This window comes from Macaca thibetana, chromosome 15, assembly GCF_024542745.1.
Source record: "Macaca thibetana thibetana isolate TM-01 chromosome 15, ASM2454274v1, whole genome shotgun sequence".
NCBI lineage: Eukaryota > Metazoa > Chordata > Mammalia > Primates > Cercopithecidae > Macaca > Macaca thibetana.
The window spans coordinates 59133516-59159828 of NC_065592.1; the positions used below are offsets into that span (position 1 = coordinate 59133516).

Genomic DNA, 26313 nt, shown 5'->3' on the forward strand with positions numbered 1-26313 from the left:
GTGGCAGCATTAGATTCTCATAGGAGTGTGAACCCTATTGTGAACTAGGCATAGGAGGGATCTAGGTTGCATGCTCCTAGTGAGAATCTAGTGCCTGATGATCTGTTACTGTCTCCCATCACCTCCAGATAGGAAATATAGTTTCCCTCCAGATGAGAAACCATAGTTAGTTGCAGGAAAACAAGTTCAGGCCTCCCACTGGTTCTACATTATGGTGAGTTGTATAATTATTTTTAGTATACATTACAATATAGTAGTAATAGAAATAAAGTACACAATAAATGTGATGTGCTTGAATCATCCCGAAACCATTCCCCAACCCTGGTCCGTGGAAAAAATTATCTTCCACAAAACAGGTTCCTGGTGCCAAAAAGGTTGGGGACTGCTTGCTATATCATTTGCTTATACTTTACTATTTCTCCCCCTTTACCCTACCTAATCCAATTAAACTCCATTCCAGGGATCTTTATCTCTGTTTAACTTAACAGAGCCTGGAGCAATGCTAGGACCACAATAAGCAATCAATAAACATTTTTGAATGAATTAATAACATGAGGACCAATACATGTCATCTAAGTGCCTCTAGAGTATGCACACACTTGGTTCTTCTTTCTTTGGATTAATTGACATTTGTTGAAAAAGCAGTTAACAGAAAATGGGCTTCATCTTATTTCCAGCTGTGACTGATTAATAGGGGCTGCCCTCAGAGCATTTTGAAAGTACTTACCTAGAGCTTGATGGAACAGAGTGCCATTATCTATTAATAATATTTTAACATAAATGATATTACTTTAATAATAGTGTTACATTTTAATAATAACAGAAATAATAATAACATTTATTGTGCATGGATCACATGCCATGCACTATACTAAATATATTAGTGGATTATCTCAATTAGATTTCACAACAACTCCAAGAGACACCATTATTATACTTGTCTTAACATTGATGAAACTGAGACACAGAGAAGTTAATAGCTTGCCAAAAACCACACAGCAATTAAGTAGTAGAGTTGGGGTTTAAACCTATTCTGTCGCCCATTAAAAACCCATGTGCTGAGTATCATGGTACACAATTTTCATGAGAAGTGGTGGTCTTTTTCTTTCTACTGTGCTTTTGCCATTCTTGGCCTAAATTATGAAGAGGGAAGGGGAGAACAGTATAGTTGATGATAGTGTACAAAAAGAAGGCTATTCTGCTCTGTTAGACCTCAGTCATCACGTCTCAAATGTGGATTATTTAGTTAAAAAATACACACACACTTTTTATCCTTTGAAATAATCACAAAAGTTGAAACTATAGGAGAGAGAATCTTGTTTTTGAAATAATTTAAGTTGCCAAGCTGATGCACAAATACTGTCGAATACTTTAATGTGTGTTTCCTACCAACAGAGATATTTTCCCTGCATAATTACAACAAAATTCAGAAATTAACATTGTTAACGTTAGCACCATATAATACTCAGTCTTCATATTTAGATTTGTAGTCCAGTTGTCCCAATAATTTATATATATATATATATTTTTTTTTTTTTTTTTTGAGATGGATTCTTGTTCTGTCACCCAGGCTGGAGTGCAGTGGCGTAATCTCAGTTTATGGGTAATCTCCGCCTCCCAGGTTCAAGCAATTCTCCTGCCTCAGCCTCCCAAGTAGCTGGGATTACAGGCACCCACCACACGCCTGGCTAATTTTTGTATTTTTGGTAGAGATGGGGTTACACCATGTTGGCCAGACTGGTCTCAAACTGCTGACCTCAGATGATACACCCACCTCAGCCTCCAAAAGTGTTGGGATTACAGGTGTGAGCCACTGTGCTTGGCCCCTATAATATTCTTAATAGCAAATGGATCCCATTCAGAATCATGCTATGCATTCAGTTGCTATATTCTTTAGTCTCTTCTAGTCTGGAGCAGTTGCTGGGTCTTTCTTGACTTTCATGACCTTGAACAATTAAAAGGCAATTGTTTTATAGAATGTTTCTCCTCACTCCACTCAGGTTATGACTCCCACAGCAACCCCGCTCCACGCATGTTCTAATTACTCTCAGGCTGTGACACCCACGCCAGGTTATCTCTCTCCACATAAACAGTCACCTTCGCCTGTCTGAGCTCCAGCAGTGTGGCTTCCTGCCCTTTCCAGCAAAATGCTTACATTGTTCTGCCCATCTATTGGCTTTAGGACTGAACTTTTCAAAAAGGGAAAGGGAAGCAGAGATTAGATATCAATTTAAGATGAATTTCAGCTCCAGAATTCTATGATAGATAAATTAATATGGTCAAATATTTGAAAGTTTGTGCTCAGAAAATGGAGTACAGCTGTGTCGATATCATTGGAAAAAATAACCATGTCTGAAATAATAACTGAGGCCAGAGCAAAGGGAGGCACTGAGTAGCTTGGGATTTTGCTAGATGTGGCACCCTGTGTGTGGCACACTGGGGAGTCTGGCCAGAGCACATGATCCCAGAGTGGGCAGAGAAGTCAGAATATGTTTACAGACTCCCCCACCCCCAGAAAGGGAGAGGAGGTGGTGGAAGGCCAGAAAGCAAGGAATGTCCATTCATTAGTGTGGTCAAGGCAAAAAAGGGAAATATAACAATACCAACCAGCAAGTATCTTAATATGGGTTAGACAGATTAGTGATCTAACGTGTTATGGGAACAATACACCTGGTCTGAGTAATGTATTGCTGAACATACATTATTACTTAGACCACTAGATACCATTGATTTGTGTTATCTTACCAACAGCGAAGTTTGTCCCAGGTTCTAAGTAATTGATATTATGCTGCCATCCTTTGGTTGAATTTAAAATACCTTCTTTACTAACTGGAACTATTTTTGTGTATTTTAAACAGAGGGTATCACAATTTTAATTACATTTTTTAGATTGACAGTAATGATAAATAATGTATGGAGACAAGTGAATAAATAAAACTTGATACTTATGTAATAAGTTTAAAAGTCATTTAAAAGCCCATTCTAGCTAAAGATGAACTACCAGTCATTTGTTTAATTTGTTTCAGAGGCTTCGTCATACTCACTGGTACTTAAGATTTAGCCCTTTTTTCATCATCATGGCACTTTTTCATTGTTTTTCTACAAGCAGTGTAAGCATACAGTGAATTTCCTTAATACCATCCTTAGATTTGGACAAGAGTGACCTGTGCTCTACTCTAGGTCTTGCCCTTTTGAGACCCCTGAATATCAGACATGATTCAATCTGTACAACATATGTGTATGCACACATAGAAGTGCACATACACACACATGCATAGACACACACATTTTTAAAAAACATCTAGTACCCACATCACTTAGGATCCGGTGCTCAGTGCTCACATATGGCCCAATAACTCTAAATATACATACTCATTAGTAATTCCGTTCGGTTCCCAGGGGAACATTTCTCCACATCTCTTGCTTTCAGTTCCCTACGAAAAAGTGACTGTGCCTGATGCCATGAAGGAGACATTGCCTTGGAATGTAGGGGATTTGAGCTACAGAGGAAAGAGAAAAGACACATTAATTGCCTAGTAAACCCTTCCTCAAGGATAGCATGAATGCAATAGATTCTTACAAAATGAAATACCATGTCTTAATAGTACCCAGTGTCCATTCTCTTGCTTGTCTTTATGTAACAATTAGTGATTCAGGAGGGACTCATAAATTAAGATGGGTATTGGCAATAGTTGCACATGGAGGCAGGAAAATATTTCTCAATATCAATTTATTTTACTCTTAAATCTGAATTTATGTTGGTCTAGACATATGCTGGAAGTGTGATACTTTTTTTTAACATTGGCATCCATGTGAACCTTGAAAGATAGAATTGCATGTAATTTTACTTTTATAAACATTTTTAATGTTTAATAAGTTTTTAATTAAAAGATTATGTGCTTTATTAAATACTGTCAGTTTAAATTTGATATTTATTAATTATACTATGCATGTTGTTTTTTAATTTTGATAGATATTGTATAAAATTTCATTTTTTTGAAAATATAAAATATGTAATATTTTTAACATTTACTTTAAGATTATATTTTTTGTGAAAATATTTTCAAAATTTCTAGACTTTGAATACAATTATATTTTGTTTTTAATATTTTATATCAGGGTTCAGCAAACCTTTCTGTAAAGGACCAGATAGTAAATATTTTAGGTTTTGTAGACCATGTGGTTCCTATCACAACTATTCAGCCTTGCTATTGTAGCATGAAAGTGCCATATACACTGTATAAACAAATGAGCATCATTGTGTTCTAATAAAACTTTATTTACAAAAGCAGGTGGTAGGCCAGATTGGGTCCATAGGCTATAGTTTGCCAACTCCCACTTTAGATTATTTATGATGAGAGAACCTCCACTTCTAGTCATGAGGGACACCAAAATTTATCATCTCACTTTAAACAACTAGAATACTGAGTAAAATATATGAAAAACAGTTTTTAGACATGGGATAACAGGTAGCATAAGATAATGATCCTTGAGAGAAAGGAAAGAAATACAATCAACCCTACCATTGCTCCAGCTTAACGCTGGGTAGAAAATTGATAGGCTGCAGCACAAAGAGGAGGAAACTCCAACAGACCAGTATTCTCACGGAGTTGATATGTCATAGTTTGGAGTTCAGGGAGACAGCAAAATATTGGAGAAGATACTGCTGCACAGAGGGAAATTGGGGGAGAATGAATGAGAGCTACAGAGATCTGTAAAAATGTCTTCAGGAGTCTTTAGCTAATGTGTGGTTTGTGCATGTATGTAAAAGAGTTACCCAAGATGAGGAAAAAAACACCCAGAAAGGAGCAGGCAGCAAAGGCTGTCCCCAGTGCTAACACAGGGCTAGGAATATTTCATGTTTCCAGCAGCCAGAGGGCAAACATCTCCAAATTCAGAGAGCATTAAGTAGAGTCCTCAAAAGACTGTATTCTTGGTTACAAAGACATTGCCCTAGATTATAAAGTATGCTTCACTCATGCTAACAAAGAAAGTATCAGAGGAATCAAATTCCAAGTAACTCAACTATACCCTAAAACAAAGTTCAACTATATGTAAAGGACTTAACAAATTCAGCTCCCATTAAAGTAAAATTTACAATGCTCAGAATCCACTCAAAAGTGACCAAACATGCAAAAGACATAGGAAAATAGGACCCATGAAGAGTAGAAATATAACTGACAACAGCAGACCCAGAAATGACACAAATGATAGAATTATCAGAAAAGGAGATAAAACGCCTACTATAAATATACCCCATATGCTCAAGAATGTAGAGGAAAAGATGAATGTGATGAGGAAAGAAATGTAGATATGAAAAAGAAACAAATTTGACTTCTACAAATGAAAGTATAATATCTGAAGTGATAAATATACTGGATGGGATTAACTATAGACAAGAAACTTCTAAAGGAAATACTAATAAGCTTGAAGGCAGACACAGAAACTATTTAAAATAAGACAGAGGAAAAGACTAAAAAGTAAATGAGCAAAGCTTCAGGGAACTGTGTGATAATATTAAACAGTCAAACACATCTAGAGATGTAGTCCCAAAAGAGATTAGGAGGGAGGGAATGAAAAAAGAAAAATGTTAAAAGAAATAAAGTCTTAAACTTTTTCAAATTTGATGAAAATGATAAAATCATGGATTCACAAAGCTCAAAAAAATCCTTGTAAAAGAGACAAGAATAAAATCACACCAAAGCACATTATTATCAAATTGCCAGAAAATAGTGATAGTAAATCTTAAAAGCTGCCAAAGAAAAAGAAGAAACATTATGCACACAGGAATAAAATTAAGAATGACCACAGTTTTCTCTTCAGAAATTATGCAAACCAGAATAGAGTAGAGCAACATGTTTACAGTAAAGAAAAAATCAACTTAGAATTCTATACACAGCAAATATATATTTCAAAAAGAAGACACGATACTTTTTGAGACAGACAAAAGCCAAGAGAGTTTATTTCCAGGGGATGTGTGATATAAGAAGTATTAATGAAAGTAGTGTAAAGAATGAGAGAGAGGAAATAGAAGTATACTGTTATATCCCTACACTGTACTTTCAGTGGGTTGTAATATTATTTGAAGGTAAACTGTAATATGTTAAATAAAGATGTATATTTTTAATCCTAGAGAAACTTGTGTGAAAACAAAAAGGAAAACAAAGTGGTATTACCAACAAGCCAATAATGGAGATAAAATGGGCAGTAGAAAACAACAAAAAATTCAATCCAGAAGAAGGAAGGAAAAGCTTAAAAGTGAAAAAAGAACATATGGACAGTTAGAAAACAAATAATAAAGTGGTAGATATAAACCGAGCCATACTGACAATTACATTAAGTTTAATGACCTAAACACTCTAATAAAGCAAAGATTGTCAGACAGAATAAAATACAAGGTCCAACTATATGCTCTGTAAAAGAAACTCACTTTAAATATAACATGAATAAGTTAAAAAATTAAAAGATGCAAAAAAGATATGCTAACACTAATTGAAAAAACATAAATGGTTACCAGAGAAAGTTGATTTAGGAGTAAGGAATAATGCAAAGGATACAGAGGGACATTTTAAAATCAAGGGGTCAATACATCAAGAGGACATAGTAATCCTAAATATGGTGCACCTAATACTAAAGTTCTAAAAGAAATAAGGGAAAAACTGATAGAACTTAAATGGGAGATAGGCAAATCTAAAACTATACTAGGGATTTCGATTCTCTCTTGATAGTTGATAGAACAAATAGACTGTCAGAAAGGATATAGAAAATTTCAAACACTTTCAACCAGCTTAACCTAATTGACATTTATAAAACAGTCCAACCAACAAAAGTAGAACATTATTATTTCAAGTTCACAAGGAACTGTCATCAAGATAAACCATATTCTGAGCCATAAAATAAATCTCAATAAGTTTAAACTACATTCTTTGACCACAACGATTCAAATACGAAATCAGTAACAGAAAGGCATCTGGAAAATCCCTGATCATTTGTAAATTAAACAACATTTAGATCATTTTTGTCAATTGAATGAAAATGATGAGAAAGCCTTAATTATAGATCAGAGCTTGTTATTAGACAGAGCCACGCCTGATATCCTTAATTTATTTTTATATTGTTTTCCTGAAGCTCAGCATAAAATATTTAAAGATTTTTCGAGACTAGTCAAAATTCTACTGTCCAGGTAAAGCATGATGTTATGAAACAAGTGTTATTCCTTTTGTATATTATATATTATCATGGGTCTTTTCTCTCTGTCTCTGTCTCTCTCTCTCCCCTCTCTCTCAGATAGAGAGGGAAAAGACCCCTCTGTGGAGCATGCTGACTCAGTTTACTTCAACTTATTAATACTAGAGTAAGTGACCAGACATACAGCTGAGCTGGTATATAACGAGACCATACATGTTTACAGAGTGCCTGTTTTCGACATTTAGGGATTCACCCAGCTGCCTGCAGAAAAATGATTAAAGATAAGCTTCGACATCTTGTATTACTTTGTGTAGAACATATTAATTTATTCCAAGTCAACACATATTTACAAAGCAACTACTATAGTTGTATAGACAGTAAAGAAATCAGTTATCAGTGTTTATTTCACACTCTGAAGAGACCTTTAATCATGTAAATTCATAGTCAAATATAAGAGAGAACAGGAAAGGTGTCTTAAATAAGGTAGGTACAAAGTGTTGCGGGGATCCAGAAGATTATGGCTCCTTGGGGGAGATCTGGGCCTTAAAGGACAAGTAGTCTTTAGTCCTTGCACAGAGAGGTTCTTGAGGTAAAGGAAGCAACAGGTGATGTTTCAGAGAACGCATCATCAATAAACACACACACACACACACAAAAACGCTAGCTGTATTAAGGGAATACTAAATCACTTTTTCTGGAGTTCAGATTCCCTCACACTATACTTAGAGCAACAGTGGGATAAGACTGGAAAGGTAGATTGGGGGCTTATTCAAGAGGAACTTAGAATATGGGTATTTGTAATTCAGAGGACATTGTTAATGTAGAGATGTTCACATTAGTTTACCAGAGTTATCACTATTCTAGGGAATATACACTAACCAAATGCCCCCAGTCTCTCTTCACATATAATTTTATCATCTATAATGGATACATATCATTTAATTATATGGATGTACCAACATATATGTAATCATTTGCCTGTTGTTGAACCTATAGGTTGTTTCTAATATTCTGCCATTGCAATAATATTATAACAACATTCTTTGCTATTTTTTTCACATTGCTTCTATAGGCTAGAATCTTAGATATTAAACTGATAGGATAAGATATAAAATAATTTAAGATTGCTGATGTATGTTTTAAAGTTAATTTGCTCAAGCATTTGTGAAAATTTACAGTTCTAGTTGAGGTTTTAAATTTAGTCGTTTGTAGGTATTTTAAGTTTTGCCTCTGAATTCCTTATAAGTGCTGCTAAGCCTTTGATAAGTTTTACTCCATGAAAGACTATTACTGAAAAAAACTTAATCTCAATAAAAGAACTTTAATAAGCTTGACTAAATATTTAGAGAGCACATTGTGTTCAGTGAAACTTTGTATATAATGAATAGAATAATAAAAGATTATATTGGCTGACTAGTCTGTAATTGCCTCGAGGAAAGCATACAATGAATAAGTTATTTTGGTTACTTCCTCAAAATAGCCAACACAATAGGGAAATGGAGAAAATGTACTCTGAGCACCATGAAAAGGGAACCCGAAGATCTAATGTGTAAACTTGCAGAAATGACATTAGAAAACAAAACCAACAAAAGAGAACACTCTCCAAAATAATCTGAGATGCACAAAAGGCAAACATTCATTCACTAGAGTTGGAATTTCCCTAAGTCTATGCTTAGATAAGTAGCATATTTGACCTTCACCATGATTATCAAGCACTTCTTTGAAATTATGTTGGTGCTGCTGGCCTCTACCACTGTCTTCTCTCTAGATTTGAAACTGATTCTCTTCCAGCAAAAAAGAGTGAATCAAGAAAGTTTAAAACTCTTGAATAAGTTGCAAACCTCATCAATTCACCTGTGTCTACCACACAGGAAAAACTTTCTGCTTCCTCAGAAGTCTTTGAGTCCTCAGCAGTACCAAAAAGGACATACTCTGGCCATTCTCCATGAGATGCTTCAGCAGATCTTCAGCCTCTTCAGGGCAAATATTTCTCTGGATGGTTGGGAGGAAAATCACATGGAGAAATTCCTAATTCAACTTCATCAACAGCTAGAATACCTAGAAGCACTCATGGGACTGGAAGCAGAGAAGCTAAGTGGTACTTTGGGTAGTGATAACCTTAGATTACAAGTTAAAATGTACTTCCGAAGGATCCATGATTACCTGGAAAACCAGGACTACAGCAGCTGTGCCTGGGCCATTGTCCAAGTAGAAATCAACCGATGTCTTTTCTTTGTGTTCAGTCTCACAGAAAAGCTGAGCAAACAAGGAACAGACCCTTGAACGACATGAAACAAGAGCTTACTACAGAGTTGTAGAAGCCCAAGGTAGGTGGAGGAACTAGAGGACTTCTCCAAACATGATTATTTCTGTTCTTCATAGAATAGTAATACAATTTATAGTACAATCACACTGTTTTGATTTTGTATATATATATTTATCTGTGTTTTAAGATTGTGCATATTGACCACAATTGTTTTTATTTTGTAATGTGGCTTTATATATTCTATCCATTTTAAATTGTTTATAAGTCAAAATAAATTCATTAATATGGTTGATTCTTCAAATGTGTGTATTTTCATGCAGGCTGGCTGGGTAGATACAATGAAATATGCCACTAATGTAAAAATACTTTCTTTAACATAGAACTCCATGCAATGATTGGCTTATTTGCCAGAAATTGCTAGAGACAATGGGAAATACTGGGAATAATTTGCAGTATAAGATTTGAAAATACTATTACACAGTGAATATTTACATTACAGGAGACACAATAGAAATATGGTGAAAGGACATGAGCAGTTTGTAGAGAAAAAAAAGACATTAAAAGAGGTTCAATCTCACTCATGATAATAAAAATACAAATTAAATAGCATGCATGCCATTTATAGTACAATCACTATGGAGGCAATTTGGTGATATCTATCAAAATTATAGATGCATGTAAACTTTCATCTATAAATTCTAGGCCTGGAAATGTGTCCTATAAAAATACTTGCCTATGGCCGGGTGTGGTGGCTCATGCCTGTAATCCCAACACTTTGGGAGGCCAAGGAGGGTGGATCACAAGGTCAGGAGTTCGAGATCAGCCTGGCCAATATGGTGAAACCCCGTCTCTACCAAAAATACAAAAATTAGCGAGGCATGGTGGTGGGCACCTGTAATCCCAGCTACCTGGGAGGCGCAGGTTGCAGTGAGCTGCGATCATGCCACTGCACTCCAGCCTGGGTGACAGAGTGAGACTATCTCAAAAAAAAAAAAAAAAAAAAAAAAAAAGAAAAAAACCCAAAACTTGCCCATGTGTGATATAACTTACAAACAACATTATTCTCTGCAGTACTATTAGTAATACCAAAAGACAAGAAACCATCTCGATTTTCCTAATTAGAGACAGTTGAGGCATATTCATATAAAGGAACACTATTCAGCTGGAGAAACAAATGAGAGGATATTTCTTTTTGAAAAAGTTGAAAATAGGTGAGATACAGAGCAGTGTAAATAGAATGCTACATTTGGGGTGAAAATGTTAAATAAAATTTATGTTTGTCCTTACTGTATGTAAATAAAGAATAAGAAATAAATTACAATGATTACCTGTATTTAGAGGAAGAAGGAAGACTGAAGAAGAAGATTAGGATGGGAGAGATTTTACAGCTCCTTTAAAATTTTTTATATTAAATCGTGTGAATATTACAAATTAAGATAATAATTTAAAATGTATGTAACAAGTCACAGTTATCAGAAATATGCATGAGGGAGTCTGGCTGGTGAAGGTCAAAAGGAACAGGACTGAGTTAGCCTGCCCCTGGTTGGGATGTCTGCCTGGAGGAGGGCTGGAGAGAAGCACACCCGTGCCAAGGGGGAGAGTTCCTGCTCCTGGGAGACGCCAGTGATGGAGGGATTCCAGCTCGTCTAGCCAGGAACTCCCAGAAGTCACCACGGAACAATGTGGGGGCAGAGAAACTAAAGTTCATTGAGGCTTGGTGGCTATCCCACTTTTGTCCACTGTAAGCAGCAGAGCCATGGCCCAAAACTCTGATGCTAGTTCTACTACCATATATCATGTTCTACATCAGATTCATTGCATAATTGGAGGTAAAAGTCAGTGGTAAATGTAAAAACTCAGTGAAGAACAAAGCATACTCCAGTTTAATTAGTGCAAGTGAGTAATGGCTGGTACTTTAGACTTGGTTTGAAAGGGAAGATTAGGAACCGAATAGGATCCTGAAAGTGAGAAGTCACCTGCAATAGTGAAGAGGGGTAAGGAAGCAGAGGCTGGCAATCAGAAGCAAGTCTTTGCTGACTTCACATTGCGGCCAGGGATTGATCTGTTTACCCTCAAGTTCACACAAAGGTAGTGAAGTGGAGGAAGGAGAAATACCATACTGGACTGCAAATACAAGTTACTTTTCTTCTCAGGGTCTGTAAAATTTTTTTGTTGTTCTTGAAACCAGGAAGTTTGTAGAACCAAATCCTTCATTTAACACATTATCCAATTTTCAAATTGACCTCACAAAATGCTTTCTGTTATTATTATTTTTTCTCAAGTGAGAACAAGACTGTAAAGGTGAAGTAAAATGCTCAAAGTAATGTAGCAAGCCACAGAGCTTGCAGATACCAGAGCAAAGATCTTACCCCAAGTCAGCCTGACTCAAAAGCCTGCACTGTGTTCTTGACAACTCAAACCTGAATAACATTGTGCAACGTCACTGCAAAATAATAATAACAGTAATAATAATTTTCTCCTAGCTTTCTTTATTCAAGTTCACAATGGTCTCTGCAGTCTTGAATTAAAGAAAAGGTATTTCCCTTTCTCTTGACATTGCTTTCTTAAGAACTGAGAACAGAATGAAGGAACTGTCAAATGGAGACATTTAGCAAATAATACTCATATTTAGACGTTTAAACTAATACTTTATATCCTAATGTTTTCCCAAACATGTAGGTTTATGAAGTTGATATCCTGTTTGTATAATCACCTCAATGCCTAGCACAAAATAAAAAATTGTTACTTTTAAATATGTCTGCCCTTTTAAAACTCCAAAACCAGAGTTCTAAACTTGGGAATACTGGGAAGGAGAAACGTATTAAAAGATTTGACTCCTGGCTTAGTAGCACATGGAAAGGCTTGGAGTATGGGTAGGTTCATTAATACTTGCAGGCTGAGTTATATTTTTGTTACATCTATATGTATTGAGCTAAGCAAATCATTAAATCCAAAAGCAGGTTACAAAATAATAACAGCATCATCATATTTTCTACAAATAAAATATTCATGAAAAGTATATGAAAAGAAATGCATGAAAATGTTCATAGTACTTCACTTACACTTTTTGGATTAAATATTTCTCCCATGAATAAGGATTCCTTTTAGAATCAGGAAAAAATAAAATTATTATATTTTTGAAATTTAAAAAAAGAACAGGCTGGGTACAGTGGCTCATGCCTATAATCCCAGCACCTTGGGAGGCCAAGGCAGGCAGATTGCTTGAACCCAGGAGTGTGAGACCGGCCTAAGCAACATGGTGAGATACCATCTCTATTTTAAAAAATAAAAAGAACTCTTGTAAAGGGCACCTGCTATAAGTTAAGCCCCACTCTAACATGAATCAGAATCACCTGGAGGATTTGTTAAACCCCTGATTGCATGGTCCCATCCCACTGTTTCTGATTCAATAGGTCTGTGGTGTGGCCTGAGTAATTACATTTCTAACAGTTTTCACATGATGGTGTTGCTGCTGGTCCTATGATTACACGTGGTAAGCCATACCCCTACTTCTTGATGGCCTTGGTAGGTTTTTAAGAGATGAAGGCATAGTTTTTTTTAAGGCTACTGATCTCATATTTCTTATGACATCTGGAAAAAGTGAGCACCCTATATAGGAGTTAGTTGATGAAGATTTTTTTTTTTCTATCACTGCCTTTTCACAGCAGCAAATCAGACATTTTCCTTCTTAAAGAAGCTATATGTAGCAACTGTTATATCCCAGGTGCACCCAATGACAATAACTGCCTTTTAAGGAAAATGGACTAAAAGAAGTTTTGTTTTGTTTTGTTTTCTGTAAGGATTTCTGGTCCTCATACCATGTGGTTGAGTGAAATCAAAACTTCAACCATAGCAATGCTGATTGGACAAAGAATGTGTTGTGGACACAAAATCAAACCTCTGGAGGACAGAGGATTCATTCCAAGGTGAAAAATGGCAAACTTATCCAGTAATCTCCTCTTTAGAGAAGTATAAATGTTTGGTAAATAGATTTGGGGGCCATTCATGGAATTGCCTTTGGCTAAAGTCATTTAACCCAAGTTTTCTACTCCTCCCTAGGGTCTGCTTGTATTCAACAACTGGTCTATGTGGGAGTGTGAAGGCCCCTTACTCCACCTGCGAAGAGTCATCCCAGCTTCAGACCACATTCCCCAGCCTCCTGTTATTGGCTAAGGCCATTTTGTGACCACACTGCAGCTTAGCTTTCCCTCTTGCCTAACCGTCCTGCCTTTTCTTCTCACAAATGTTGATTCCATAGCTTTCTCCAATAAACAAACTCGTTGCATGAGAATCATCATCTCAGAATTTGTTGTCTGACCTTCAATTTAGGGCCACAGAAAACCTAAGCTCATAAGTTGTTTCTTTTGCTAGCTACGCATTCTTTCCCTTATATGTGTTAATAGCATTCCTGTTATTCATGATTCACTTAAAATTTTTCCCTTCATGGAAAGCCTTTATAGTCTGAACCTATTTGCTCCTTGCCCACAACACAGATCTTACCATGTCACCCACCTCATTGTACTGTAATGGATTACTTCTCCTTCCAACTAGACTATTATCTACTTTATAGTAAGGACATGGCTTCTTAACTCTTTAGCACATTATTCAACATTTAACAGAGACACTCTAAATATTGAATGAATGCAGACTTTTAAAAATGTAGCATTAAAGGAAAGAAGGGAGATACCAGTACCATATTATCAATGCCAGTTAGACATATGAGGAGACCGTCTAGAAATGAGGAAGTCTTTCTTGTTTATGTGGTATGCTAAGAGGTTAAGTTCTTATGTTTGTTTTTGAGACTCTCCATTATTCTTGGATGGACCCGATATGCTACTTCTTAGAGTGAAAATGAAGTATTCCTCTTTCTCCGATGAAATGGTGGGTTTTACACTTATATAGCAAGGGCACAATAAAATAGGAACATAATATGTAGGGCAGAAGTCCAGATGGGAGCCTCTCTTCTAACTAGTGGTTCTGATCATCTTAAACAATGCTTTCCTGAACTAATTTTTTTTTTTTTTTTTTTTTTTTTTTTTTTTTGAGACGGAGTTTCACTCTTGTTGCCCAGGATGAAGTGCAATGGCAGGATCATGACTCACTGTAACCTCTGCCACCTGGGTTCAAGCGAGTCTGCTGCCTCAGCCTCCCATGTAGCTGGGATTACAGGTGCCTGTCACCACACCCAGCTAATTTTTGTATTTTTAGTAGAGACAGGGTTTCACCATGTTGGCCAGGATGGTCGTGAACTCCTGACCTCAGGTGATCCACCCACCTGAGCCTCCCAAAGTGCTGGGATTACAGGTGTGAGCCACCGTGCCGGGGCGACCCCACTCTTAGCACCATCTTGAGCACCATTAGCACCATCTTGAGCAGTTCTAAAAGGATCTGTTTTTTGCTCAGCTTATTTAAAATACTTAATATTATGAAAATATTAAAACAATATATGCCAATGGTATAAATGGCTCAATTTTACAATTTTGTAAGATATAATACTCTTCCCATTGTTCTAGTTAAAAGGCCACTCACTCATTTGTTGTCCAAAATAGGTGGCCACTAGCTATTAATAAAGATTTGGTGACAATTTTCTTCATTTCTTTGGATTTTATACATAAAGCATTATGAGTAGGCAGAAGATAGCCAGCATGTAGTAAGTGTTTAGAGGTAAGTAGCTAGGGTTACGTAGTAAGTATGCAGGAAGGGACCATAACACAATAACAGTCCTATGAATTTTGCCTTCAATGCAAAAAGAATCCAGTTTCTTAGAGGTATGAAAACCTGTTTGGCCAATTTAGGTAGAGATGTTTATCTCTTGGAAAGGATGAAGTGAGGTTTAAATAGAACAAATGACAGGATTCCGTTGACTAATAAATCATGTAACTTTAGTCTACATAAGAAAGGTAAGCATACATTGCTTAGTGAAATTTATTCCAAGTTAAGTTTCAACATAAGCCTTACAGCAAATAAAATATAGATCCTTGGAGAAAATTTAATTACTCTAAGTAATAGAAATTGATGTCAGTTCATGTCAGATGAACAATGCAGTTACCAATCTGTATGAAAACATTTGGGATCAAAGTGAATTTATTTGGAAAGCACTGAGAATTGAATTCTTAGCTGGTGTATTATTCAGTATAACAGATCTTTTTAAAAAAGTAATAGTTCCTAATCCACTCTCATTACTTTAGATGGAGGAATGAGTACTGGAGAAAGAGGCTAGATGAAATTGGAAAGAAATAAGCATATTTTCAGACTCAATGGTGGGATTAGAGGAGAAATACTTTGAAGGAGCCATTTGTGCCTAGTAGTGGGGGAAAAGAAAGATAATACACTCCGTGGATGGGATAGAGATCAGGAGCAGAAATAACTAAAATAATAAAAATGTCTCTGAAATGCCTCTGGCTAAGTGGGTTCTTATTGTGCATTCAAATTAGAGAGGCAAAGAGAGGATTCCGTACATTTCAGCATTTATGTTGCAGCACCTGCGGGAATTGTAATTGAAGATACAAGATTAGGGGTCCCATTGAGAAAGGATTTTAGAGACTTCACTAGGAGGTTCATGCTGTAATTTCCAGCACAAAGTTACCTAGGAGCACTTGGGACTGTCTGAAGGGTTGAACATAAACAAAACAAAACAAAACAAAATGAAACCAAACAAAAAGCATATATGGTATGGTGCAGAGGGAGGGAAGGTGGGTTACCGGGTAGTGGGAGCCATAGGGCTTAGGGTTTCAGGGCATGTATGTTGGGGAGGGTGGGAGAAGGTGGCTGAAAAAAACAAAACACAAACATGTGATGTTGAACACACATACACACACACAAGGTAGAGTGCAAAGTTTGAGATAAAAGATTTTTTCCCCTAAATCATCTCTTTTAGATTGCCATGTACTGTCTTCTCCTACTAATAATGCCTGATATTAAAAATCAAAAGGAATAAAAAATGCTAAATGACTTTCTTGTGCACGACACTCAGGTAAATAGCTATGAAGGTTGAGCCAAGGGGTACCTAGAGAAATTAGAGACAGGAAACAAAAAGAAGCCTGCTTCCTGAGAAGTGAGCATGTTATTCTGCTTCTCTTTGCTTCTGGTCATTCAGCTATTGAGTATAATAAAAATAGCCCAAATCATTGGATGGTTACGATGATGAATTGAATTATAAACACTTCAGAACAATGCCTGGCATGCTCAATAAATAGAAAACGTTATACCTAGTATATCAAAATGTAGGAAACAAATGCAAACCTATTAAATACCAAAAATATGTGTATGTAAAACATCTTTAAACCTTCAGACAGGAAAGCTATTTCTGAGTAATATGAAAACCAAGGCCACAATGGAAAAAGAAATACATTTTAACACATTAAATGGAAAAAAGTTCTGTCCAGCAAAGGGCCATAAAGAAAATTCAAATCACATGGAAAAAAAAACCCATATTTAAAAATATATGAGTATTAATATTTTAAATAAAAAGTTCAAATATTTTAAGAACCTGATAGAGATATGAGTAAGAAATATAGAGGCAGTTTACGAGAAGCATAAATAGCTATGAGTGGATAATATGCCAAATAATATGCCTCTCTTTTCAAATAAATGAAAGATCTGATGAACAACAAAAAGATTACTTGGTGATGGTTGGGATAAGAGTAGATACAGTAGAAGTATAAAATTTAAAAACACGTATAGTTAATTTGGTAAAATCTACCAAAATTATTAAACCACCAGAACCAAAAAATGCAGCCCTAGGTATTTATATTACAAAAATACTCTATCCATATGCCAGCTCAAACATATATACAAATTTATTTATTGAAGCATTATTTATACAAAAGACAATTGCAGTGAAATTAATATGCTATTATAGAGCATTGGTTAACAATGCTCCCTTTGTATTACAGAATACTGGACAGTCATTCAATCTAATTAGATAAAGAATATTCATTTACATCCAAACTTGTTCATAATATGTTGAATGGTGTTGAGTGAAAATGCAAGCTAAAGAATAAGAATGATTACATTAGCCGGGTGCGGTGGCCCACACCTGTAATCCCAGCACTTTGGGAGGCCGAGGCGGGTGGATCACGAGGTCAGAAGATCGAGACCATCCTGGCTAACATGGTGAAACCCTGCCTCTACTAAAAATACAACAACAACAACAACAACAAATTAGCCAGGTGTGGTGATGGGCACCTGTAGTCCCAGCTACTCAGGAGGCTGAGGCAGGAGAATGGTGTGAACCCAGGAGGCGGAGGTTGCAGTGAGCTGAGATTGCACCACTGCACTCCAGCCTGGGCGACAGAGCGAGACTCAGTCTCAAAAAAAAAAAAAAAAAAAAAAAAAGAATGATTACGTTGATGAGGAAATAGAGGGTAGAAATGAGATTTTAAAATTCTCTTTTAATTTGTGGAATGTAAATATCTCGTTTTCTCTTTTTTAAATTCTTAACTATCCATTTAAGTTGACTCAGATGGTATCCAGCATTTCTATTTTCATGAAGCAAATGAGATTTATCATAGCTTAGTTTCTACTGTGGTTGGTACTGGAAGACAACATCTGCCTTTGGTATCACCAGGGGACAATGTGGAGGGACCACTTCACAGCCACTATTAAAAGTGGAGGTGAAACAGATAGAATGTTAGATAAAAATCATATTTTCTAATAAGTAAATATGAGAATTTTAATATGTTTCTCATTTAATGAATAAACACAGTGATAGAGCTTTATAAATAATTAAAATTCCAACTCCTGGAAATTGATATCCTCTTTACTATATGGTTTTCCATGGTCGTTTATGGATGAGTAAAGCATATTCTTATTTTTTTCTCTAGCACCATTCTAGATCTTGGAGCTATGTTTTTGCACCTCATGATATTGACTTATTTTCTTTTTAAAGCAAAAGATTGCACTAAGAAAGGCTCCTCTAACCCAACACCTTGCTCTAAACTTATCTTTAGCTGATCCAGCAATTGCTGAATAAGTTACAACAGCAAGCTCTCCACGAATCTCTATCAGTAGGAAGTCACACTCTTGGATTAAATTAAAATGAAGGAAAAAACTGCTTGAATGTACCTTACAGAAGAAAGATATTCAGAAAAGGTCCTTTGGTACAGAGTCAGAAAAGATCTCCTACTTGTAGGGACTATGAACCCAAAACAGACCTCTAAGAAGGAGGCATTTTGGATGAATAAGAATGGTCCCATGGCAATAATCTCAAAGCCCATTGTGATGTTCTTAGACTAACAATGTCAGATAACTCAGAAGGTAAGGAACTTATTTACATCTGCAGCTTATTTGCATGTTACTTGAAGTATTTGCTTATTTCATGTCATTTTTAAGAGTAGATGCAATTTATTAGCCTTTGGTAAAGTCATTTTATTTCACTTACGATCTGAAAAAAAACCCATAGTTTTGGCTTTAAGGCATAAATTCTACCTATATATATATGCTTTAACTGGAAATAATATATTTGAAATATATCTTGATATATTTTCTATTCTTTGAAATCTGATCTTTCCCTGGTAGCTCTTCACTCCCTTTCCCAACCCACTCTCCCTCCTCTCCCTAGGGAAGGAGAAGTTAAATATACATAGGAAAGGGGAAGAAGAGGAATAGCCACAATTCCCATCACATAGGAATGTGAGATAAAGGCCTTTCTGGTGCTGGGTAGCATTCATTAGCAGAGAAAGAAAGGAGGGAAGATACAGAATAGTATGGAATAGCAGTGTCCTCAATAACCTCTTCCCCTGGTGACACCTTGGCAGGGCCAATGGATATCCAGATTAATTCAAGGGTGAGGTATTATTCCTGGATTTTCAGGGTATTGACTGCGATATCTCTAGCAGAAAAAGTACATTATATCAGTTTCCAAATATAATTCCTATGTCAGATTTATGTGGGCCAATGGTGAGATGAAAGAGTGCTATCAAGTAAATTCAAATACTAGGCCCTTTCCATTTTCTTCAATATGTGGTGTCCAAGGTTGCCATGGAATGGAAAGTGAGAAAAGAGAATCATCCATGGGAAATTTACATGACCCAAGCCAAAAAGGGCCATGACATCTGTCCATATTGCATTGGTAAAAACTTAAGTCATATGTTCTTGGCTAACTGCAAGGAGAGCAAAGCAGGGTGTAGCTCTGTGTCCAAAATGAAAATAAATTGGGTTTGGTGCTTACCAGCAGTGACTTTGCTACATATTGACCTTCAGGTCACCAAACATTCATGTTTCTCTTTGCCCCCCATGTATGGCACACTCATTCTAACTTGAAGAGACCAATCCAAAGTATTTTCTAGTAATTCCATCCAGCTCAAAACTCAGAGTCTTTGGGTCATATGGAGTCCTCTTCATAGTAGCTGGATATGACTCTGTGTAGTCTGAATGTAGAATGATCACAACAAAGACATGCATTCAGAATTGCCATGAATGGGAAACACAGCAATTTTTATATCCTACTTGTAGAATTCTGAATTCTCTTGATTCTCTTTTAACTCTCTGCTTGCATACTGAAAAACACTTTCTTGAACTCGTATCTTTCTAAACTTACTTGCCAAATCCAAAGGCAGTCAACAATTTTTCACACCTACTACTAACATCGTTTTTCAACCTCTACCCTTGGAGGTACAAGTTCAGTAGGCATATAATCTGCTTTCTAAATTAATGCAAGTTACAATTTTGTAAAAGTTCATCATTGCCTAACATAAATAATTTGTATAAATGAAATTATTCATTATAATGAAATTATTGGCCAAAACAATATAATGCACATAATTGAATAAAACATGACTAAATTGTAACTTTTGAAAAATTTTTATTCATTCCTTTCATTTATTAACTTATACACAAGTATTGTATGAACATATGTACAATGAAAAGACAAAAGGGACAACATTTATTAATGAGCAATGGGAACAGAAATGATCAATAAAGTTGTATTCACAGGCTTTCTAATTACAGGAGCTTTTCTCTGAGGAATATATTGACCTTTCCTGATTGGTTCTTGGCCTTTGTGATCATGATGATGTATTGCATTGAAAAGAAAATAACTGGAAAGAATTTAAAGTCAATAGAGTTTCTCACAATGAAAAGGAGGTAACTTTTGGGGCATAGAGGGAGGAAGAATGGGTCCAGGAAAGTAGAGGCATCATCTTGTGCTCATCTATGCCCTAGGTGGAGCAAAAAGTACAGCCCATCTCCTAGCATAGGTCTCTTTCCTAAACTTTACCCTATGCTGATTTTACCCAAATGCATATGTTTAGCCTGGAAGTCATTCCTATGTTAAAAAATTATATATCCAAGTGCTCTCCATTTGACACCTCCATTTTAGACCTAAACTCAAAGTGAGGTTATTCAAAACTAATCTCCTGGGGGAAAAGTGATTTCCCTTATTCTTTTCCAATTCTGTTAGCTGCAGTTCCACATTTATAGGTTCTCACACAGGCATTCTTGACTCCTCATTTTCTCTCACATCACATCTCCAGTCTGAGTGCAATTAATGTTTTTGCACCATTAAGAGTTTCCAGGTAGGAACTTCATATAGCTCTTTATTTTGAGCATGTGTCTTAATCCACTGAGTTATAGTAATAGATTTTTTAGAATTATTCTTGAATTCCTAGGAAGACAATACTCAATTAATAGTTAATGTTAACATGCCTCTGGATTATTTTTCTGATATTTTACTTGTAGCTATACATAGATAATTTTCTATGTGTAGTGACTTTATTTTTGTTTTGTTCTGTTTCAACCCTCTTGTATAATCAGTTTTATACTAGTCTCAAAAATAATTTTGGTCATTTTCTAATTTTTCACTTCCCCTGTCAAAAATTATTTTTAATTGTTAAGAATGCATTTTAATTCTAAAATAAACAGGGGTCTCAGCATCAGTGTTTTTAAAACTTTTCAGATAATTCCAAAGTGAAGCCAAAGTGGAAAGAACTGCTCTAGGAGATTGTATAAAGGAATTGTGAAGCAACTTATTCCTGTTGTAATTAGAAGACTTCTCTCAGGGATCTGCTCCATATGGAGGTATTTTGTGGTCACCTAGGAGAGATTATCAACCCTTGACCAATGATTGGATGTCTAGACCAATGGTGCCACTTACCCACCAATGAAGTTTGAAAGTTCACTACTCACATGCACTGCAACTATTAAGTGAGGAAACAGGAATGACACAAGCTGAAATAAAGGGAAAGAGTCAGGTGGTATGCATAGCTTGAAATTTTATGCTGTTAGGAGGTGGGACTGTGGTGGGGTTCCCTCAAGTAGACCAGGGTCTGTGGGGTTTGGAATGCTTACAAGTGTGAGGGGACAGAAGTTGGATGTAGCCCAGCTCTCTTGTTGGTTTCACAGATGATAGGGTAGGGGAATAGGTGGGATGGGACCAGACAGCCTGTCAGAAGTAAAAAATCAAATATGAGATCTTTCTCCTTATTACAAAAAGAGACATTCCTGAGGATTCCACCTGTTTGCTTCTGGCTTTGTTCTTCACTTGTGGACAGAATGTTGTCCATATAGATGAGGTTATAGAAAAACAAGGATAGGCATCAGCGTGCTTCTTTATGTCCTGGCCAATATATGACCAATATATGGCCACTATATGACCAACATTCAAAGGGCAAAGAATAAGCTTCTCACAGATTAAAGAAGACAGGATATAGAATGTTAATGGATTGGAGGTTTCAATATTGTTAAGATGTTGATTTCTAAAAAAATCTCGATAAAATTTTAACAGATTTTTCTATGGAAATTGACAATAAAATTCTGAAATTTATACTGGAGTACAAAAGACTTAGGCTAGACAATTTTTAAATAAAAGAACAAATCCAGAAGAGTAATACTAAGCTAGTCTGTCTGGGACAAAGATAAGAAATAAGTGGATCAGTAGAAGAGAATAGAGCCAAAATACAGGCCATATTTATGGTCACCTGATTTGTAACTAATATGTCACTGCAATTCAATAAGCCTAGAAGATTTTTCTTAAATGTTGTGTGTCACTTGAATATCCATGCTACCTCACTATGTACAATAAAGATGCATCATAGACCTAAATACAAAAGTTAAACATATAAAGATATTAGAAGAAAACATAAAAGCATATCATTATGACATGATATTTATGTACTTAGTTACTGTAAGCAGTATTTTCTTAAATAGGACAAAAATGAAGTAACAAATAAAATTTGATAACTTAGTCTTCATTAATAACTTTAAGTGAATAAAAAGATCAGCTTCAATCTGAAAGATGTTATTTGTAATACATATACCCAACAAAGTAGTTGTATCTAGGATATATAAATAACTAAAATAAAAAGAGAAATCAATATCAATAAGAAAAGGAGAAAGTACTTACCAAAAACAAAGATTGGAACAGGCATTTCACAAAAGAGACGATCCAAGAGGCTCATAAAACTTGAAAAAACAACATTCCCAACATATATGAACAATATGGATGATTTCACAGACATAACATTGAATGAAAAAGTTAAATATAAAAAAAAGCTAAAATGTGTTTTCATTTATAGAAAGTTCAGAAACTTCAAAAACCAATTTATGGTAATAAGAGGATATAAGAGTGGTTAGATTTATGATGGGATGTTCATTAAGGGTACAAATGGAGCCTTATTTTTACCCTAAAGGACCAAATTGTCTTCATATTGTAACTTTGATTCCTCTTGCTTGTTTCATAATGTTTTACATCTGTCATTATTTTACCACAATATTAAATATTTCAGGGGAAAGTAGACATTGCTGCCTTTTACCTAATTTTTTAGAAGAATATTTTTGTTTATAATTTCACTTGTTTTAAAAGAAACATGCCTGATCTTATTTGCACATATCTGTTTCTCATTAATTTGAAGTCTTAGAAATTATGATTGAATATAATTTGTTTCTTTGGAAATATCTCATCAAAATATTTGAGATAATAGTTTATTTTTCTTATTCAATATTGATGAATAGATTGTTTTAAATTGTTTCCAGCAGTTGGATTAAAAATTTATGTTACTGATCACCTTATCAATTGGAAAAACTAGTGTAGAAATAATTTTTAAAAATATCTTCTATGGGTCTTTCAATTTAAGTGGTAAATATATTTATGGAAATCTATAATAAATAAATAACACAAAATAAAGTTTTAAAAGGTAAGCATAAAATCAGTGATATTAGCCTAATACTAGGTCTAGATTGTTATTTATTATCTAATCTGACCTCATTAAACCTTCCAATATAATTGTTTTTTAAGGGATATTTGGGAGCTTTTCCACCCTTATTTTTTATAACTTAGCTTTGTTCTCTGGTGTCTCTTTGATGAGCAAGGTATTTAAACAGTGGAGTGTTGGTTAAAAAAAAAAAAAAAAGCCTTGAGTGCATTCATTAATGATGAACATAACATGGCCTTATGTTAATTAACCAAATGTACTTACACATGAATACCTAGAGTTGTTTTATTTCCTTACTGTTGATACACCTCATGTGCAAACACATTCCAATGATGAATGCTAAATGTTATTCTGCCCTCTACTGGTTCAAATTGGACTCTCCCATTTAGATACATTCCAGGAAAACAGCTTCAAGGTAGAATTTTATTTTATTTTATTTTATTTTATTTTATTTTATTTTATTTTATATTTTATTAGTAAGGATCTTGCTGTGTTGCCCAGGCTGGAGTGGAGTGGCACAATCACAGCTCACTGCAGCCTCAGCCTCCTGCAGCTCTGATGATCTTCCCATCTTAGCCTCTCAAGTAGCTGGGACTACAGGTATACACCACCATGTCTTTTCTATTTTTTGTAGAGAAGGAATTTGGCCATGGTGCCCCAGCTTGTCTCAAACTCCCAGGCTCAAGGGATCCTCCTGCCTCGGCCTCCCAAAGTGCTGGGATTGCAGGCATGAGCCACCACACCTGGCTAAAGGTAGAATCTTAATGAACATTTCCCTTTATAAGCAAAACAAGTAAAACAACCAGGAGAGCAGAGCATGTGACCCCCCCTACCCTGGCCACTGGAACCTAGGCTGTCAACAGCTGCTAGAGCTTCCAACCCAGTGTTCCTAATTCTGTGGGAATTTAACTGGTGGGTGCAGCCTCCTGTTTTCCCAGGAAGCATCTAGACAGCAGGACAGGCATTCCCACCCCCCCTTGCCACTGGTAGCCAGACAAGCCATGTCCACTAGAACTTCTGGCTTGGTGGTCCTATTTCTGCCTGAATCTGAAAAGGGGCACAAGTTCCTATTGCCCTGGAAACACCTGGATGACAGGGAGGGCAGCCCCACCAACCCCCACCTCTCCTAGTCAGATGGCCCACACCTGCTAGAACTGCCAACCCAGCAGTCCCACTTCCACCCGAACTCTGTGGACAGGTGTAACCCTGTGTTTCCCCAGAAAGTGCGCAGACAGCAGATTAGGGCTGACCTGGCATGGATACAGCATGTATGCCAATAGTGGCCCTGCCTAAGGGAGTCCTGTGGATCAGAACACCCAACAAAAGAAACACAGGCATGTAGGCAGTAATCAGAGGGGGCTCCTCCAAGACCCAGGAGCAGACTAAAATTGAAGCCTGTCAACTAAAGCCAACTTATACCACAATCAAACCCCCCAGGGCATCACATTAAAAAAAGAAAACATCCATCAAAAGGACAGCAACTTCAAAGATTGAAGGAACATCAGCCCACAAAAATGAGAAAGAACCAGCACAAGAAAGAACCAGCAAAAAAGCCAGAGTTCCTTTTTTCCTTCAAACAACTGCACTAGTTCCAAGCTGAGGAAAGAATCTCAGAGCTCAAAGACTGGCTCTCCTAAATAACTCAGTCAGACAAAAATAAAGAAAAATGAATAAAAAAGAACAAACAAAACCTCCAAGAAATATGGGATTATGGCAAGAGATGAAATCTATGACTCATTGGCATCCCTGAAAGAAACAGGGAAAAAGCAATCAACTTGGAAAACATATTTCAGAATATCATCCATGAAAACTTCCTCAACTTCACTTGGGAGAACATCATTCAAATTCATGAAATACAAAGAACCCCCACGAGATATTACACACCATCCTCAAGATATATAATCATCAGATTCTGCAAGGTCAAAATGAAAGAAAAATGTGAAAGGCAGCTAGAGAGAAGGGGCAGGTCACCTACAAAGGGAACCACATAAGGCCAACAGTGGACTTTTCCACAGAAATTCTACAAATGAGAAGAGATAAGGGACCATTATGTAGCATTTCTAAGGGAAAAAAAATTCCAACCAAGAATTTCATATCCAGCCAAACTAGGCTTCATAAGTGAAAGAGAAATAAGATTCTTTTCAGACAAGCAAATGCCAAGCGAATTTGTTACTACCAGACATGCCTTACAAGAGGTCCTGAAAAGAATGCTAAATATGGAAAGGAAAAAACATTACCAGCCACTACAAAAGCACCCCTAAGTACACAGACCAGTGACACTATAAAGCAACTGCACAAACAAGCCTGCATTCTAATCAATTAACAGCATGATGACAGGGTGAAATCCACACATATTAATATGAACCTTGAAGGCAAATGGGCTAAATGCCCCACTTAAAAGGCACATTATGGCAGTTGGATAAAGAAGCAAGACCCAATGGTATGCTGTCTTCAAGAGACCCATCTCAAATGAATACCACCTGTATACTCAAAATAAGGGCTGAAGAAAAAACCTACCAAGCAAACAGAAAACAGAAAAAAGCAGGGGTTGCTATTTTAATTTCAGACAAAATGGACTTTAAGCCAACAAAGATCAAAAAAGATAAATAAGGTGATATGGTTTGGCTGTGTCTCCATCCAAATCTCATCTTGAATTGTAGCTCCAAAAATTCCCACGTGTTGTGGGAGGGACCTGGTGGGAGGTAATTG

At 36.1% G+C, this 26313-nt stretch overlaps 1 protein-coding gene across 1 annotated transcript in view; it reads left to right on the forward strand.

The window, feature by feature from the left end:
- The first annotated feature begins 4069 nt into the window (after positions 1 to 4069).
- The window catches only part of IFNE (interferon epsilon), a 35221-nt gene continuing 12977 nt past the window's right edge, over positions 4070 to 26313 (forward strand). Inside the window, exon 1 of the mRNA XM_050761148.1 lies at positions 4070 to 13380. Within this exon, the coding sequence (XP_050617105.1) occupies positions 8890 to 9471 (582 nt within the window). The 5' untranslated portion in view covers positions 4070 to 8889 and the 3' untranslated portion in view covers positions 9472 to 13380. The remainder of the gene's footprint in view (positions 13381 to 26313) is intronic.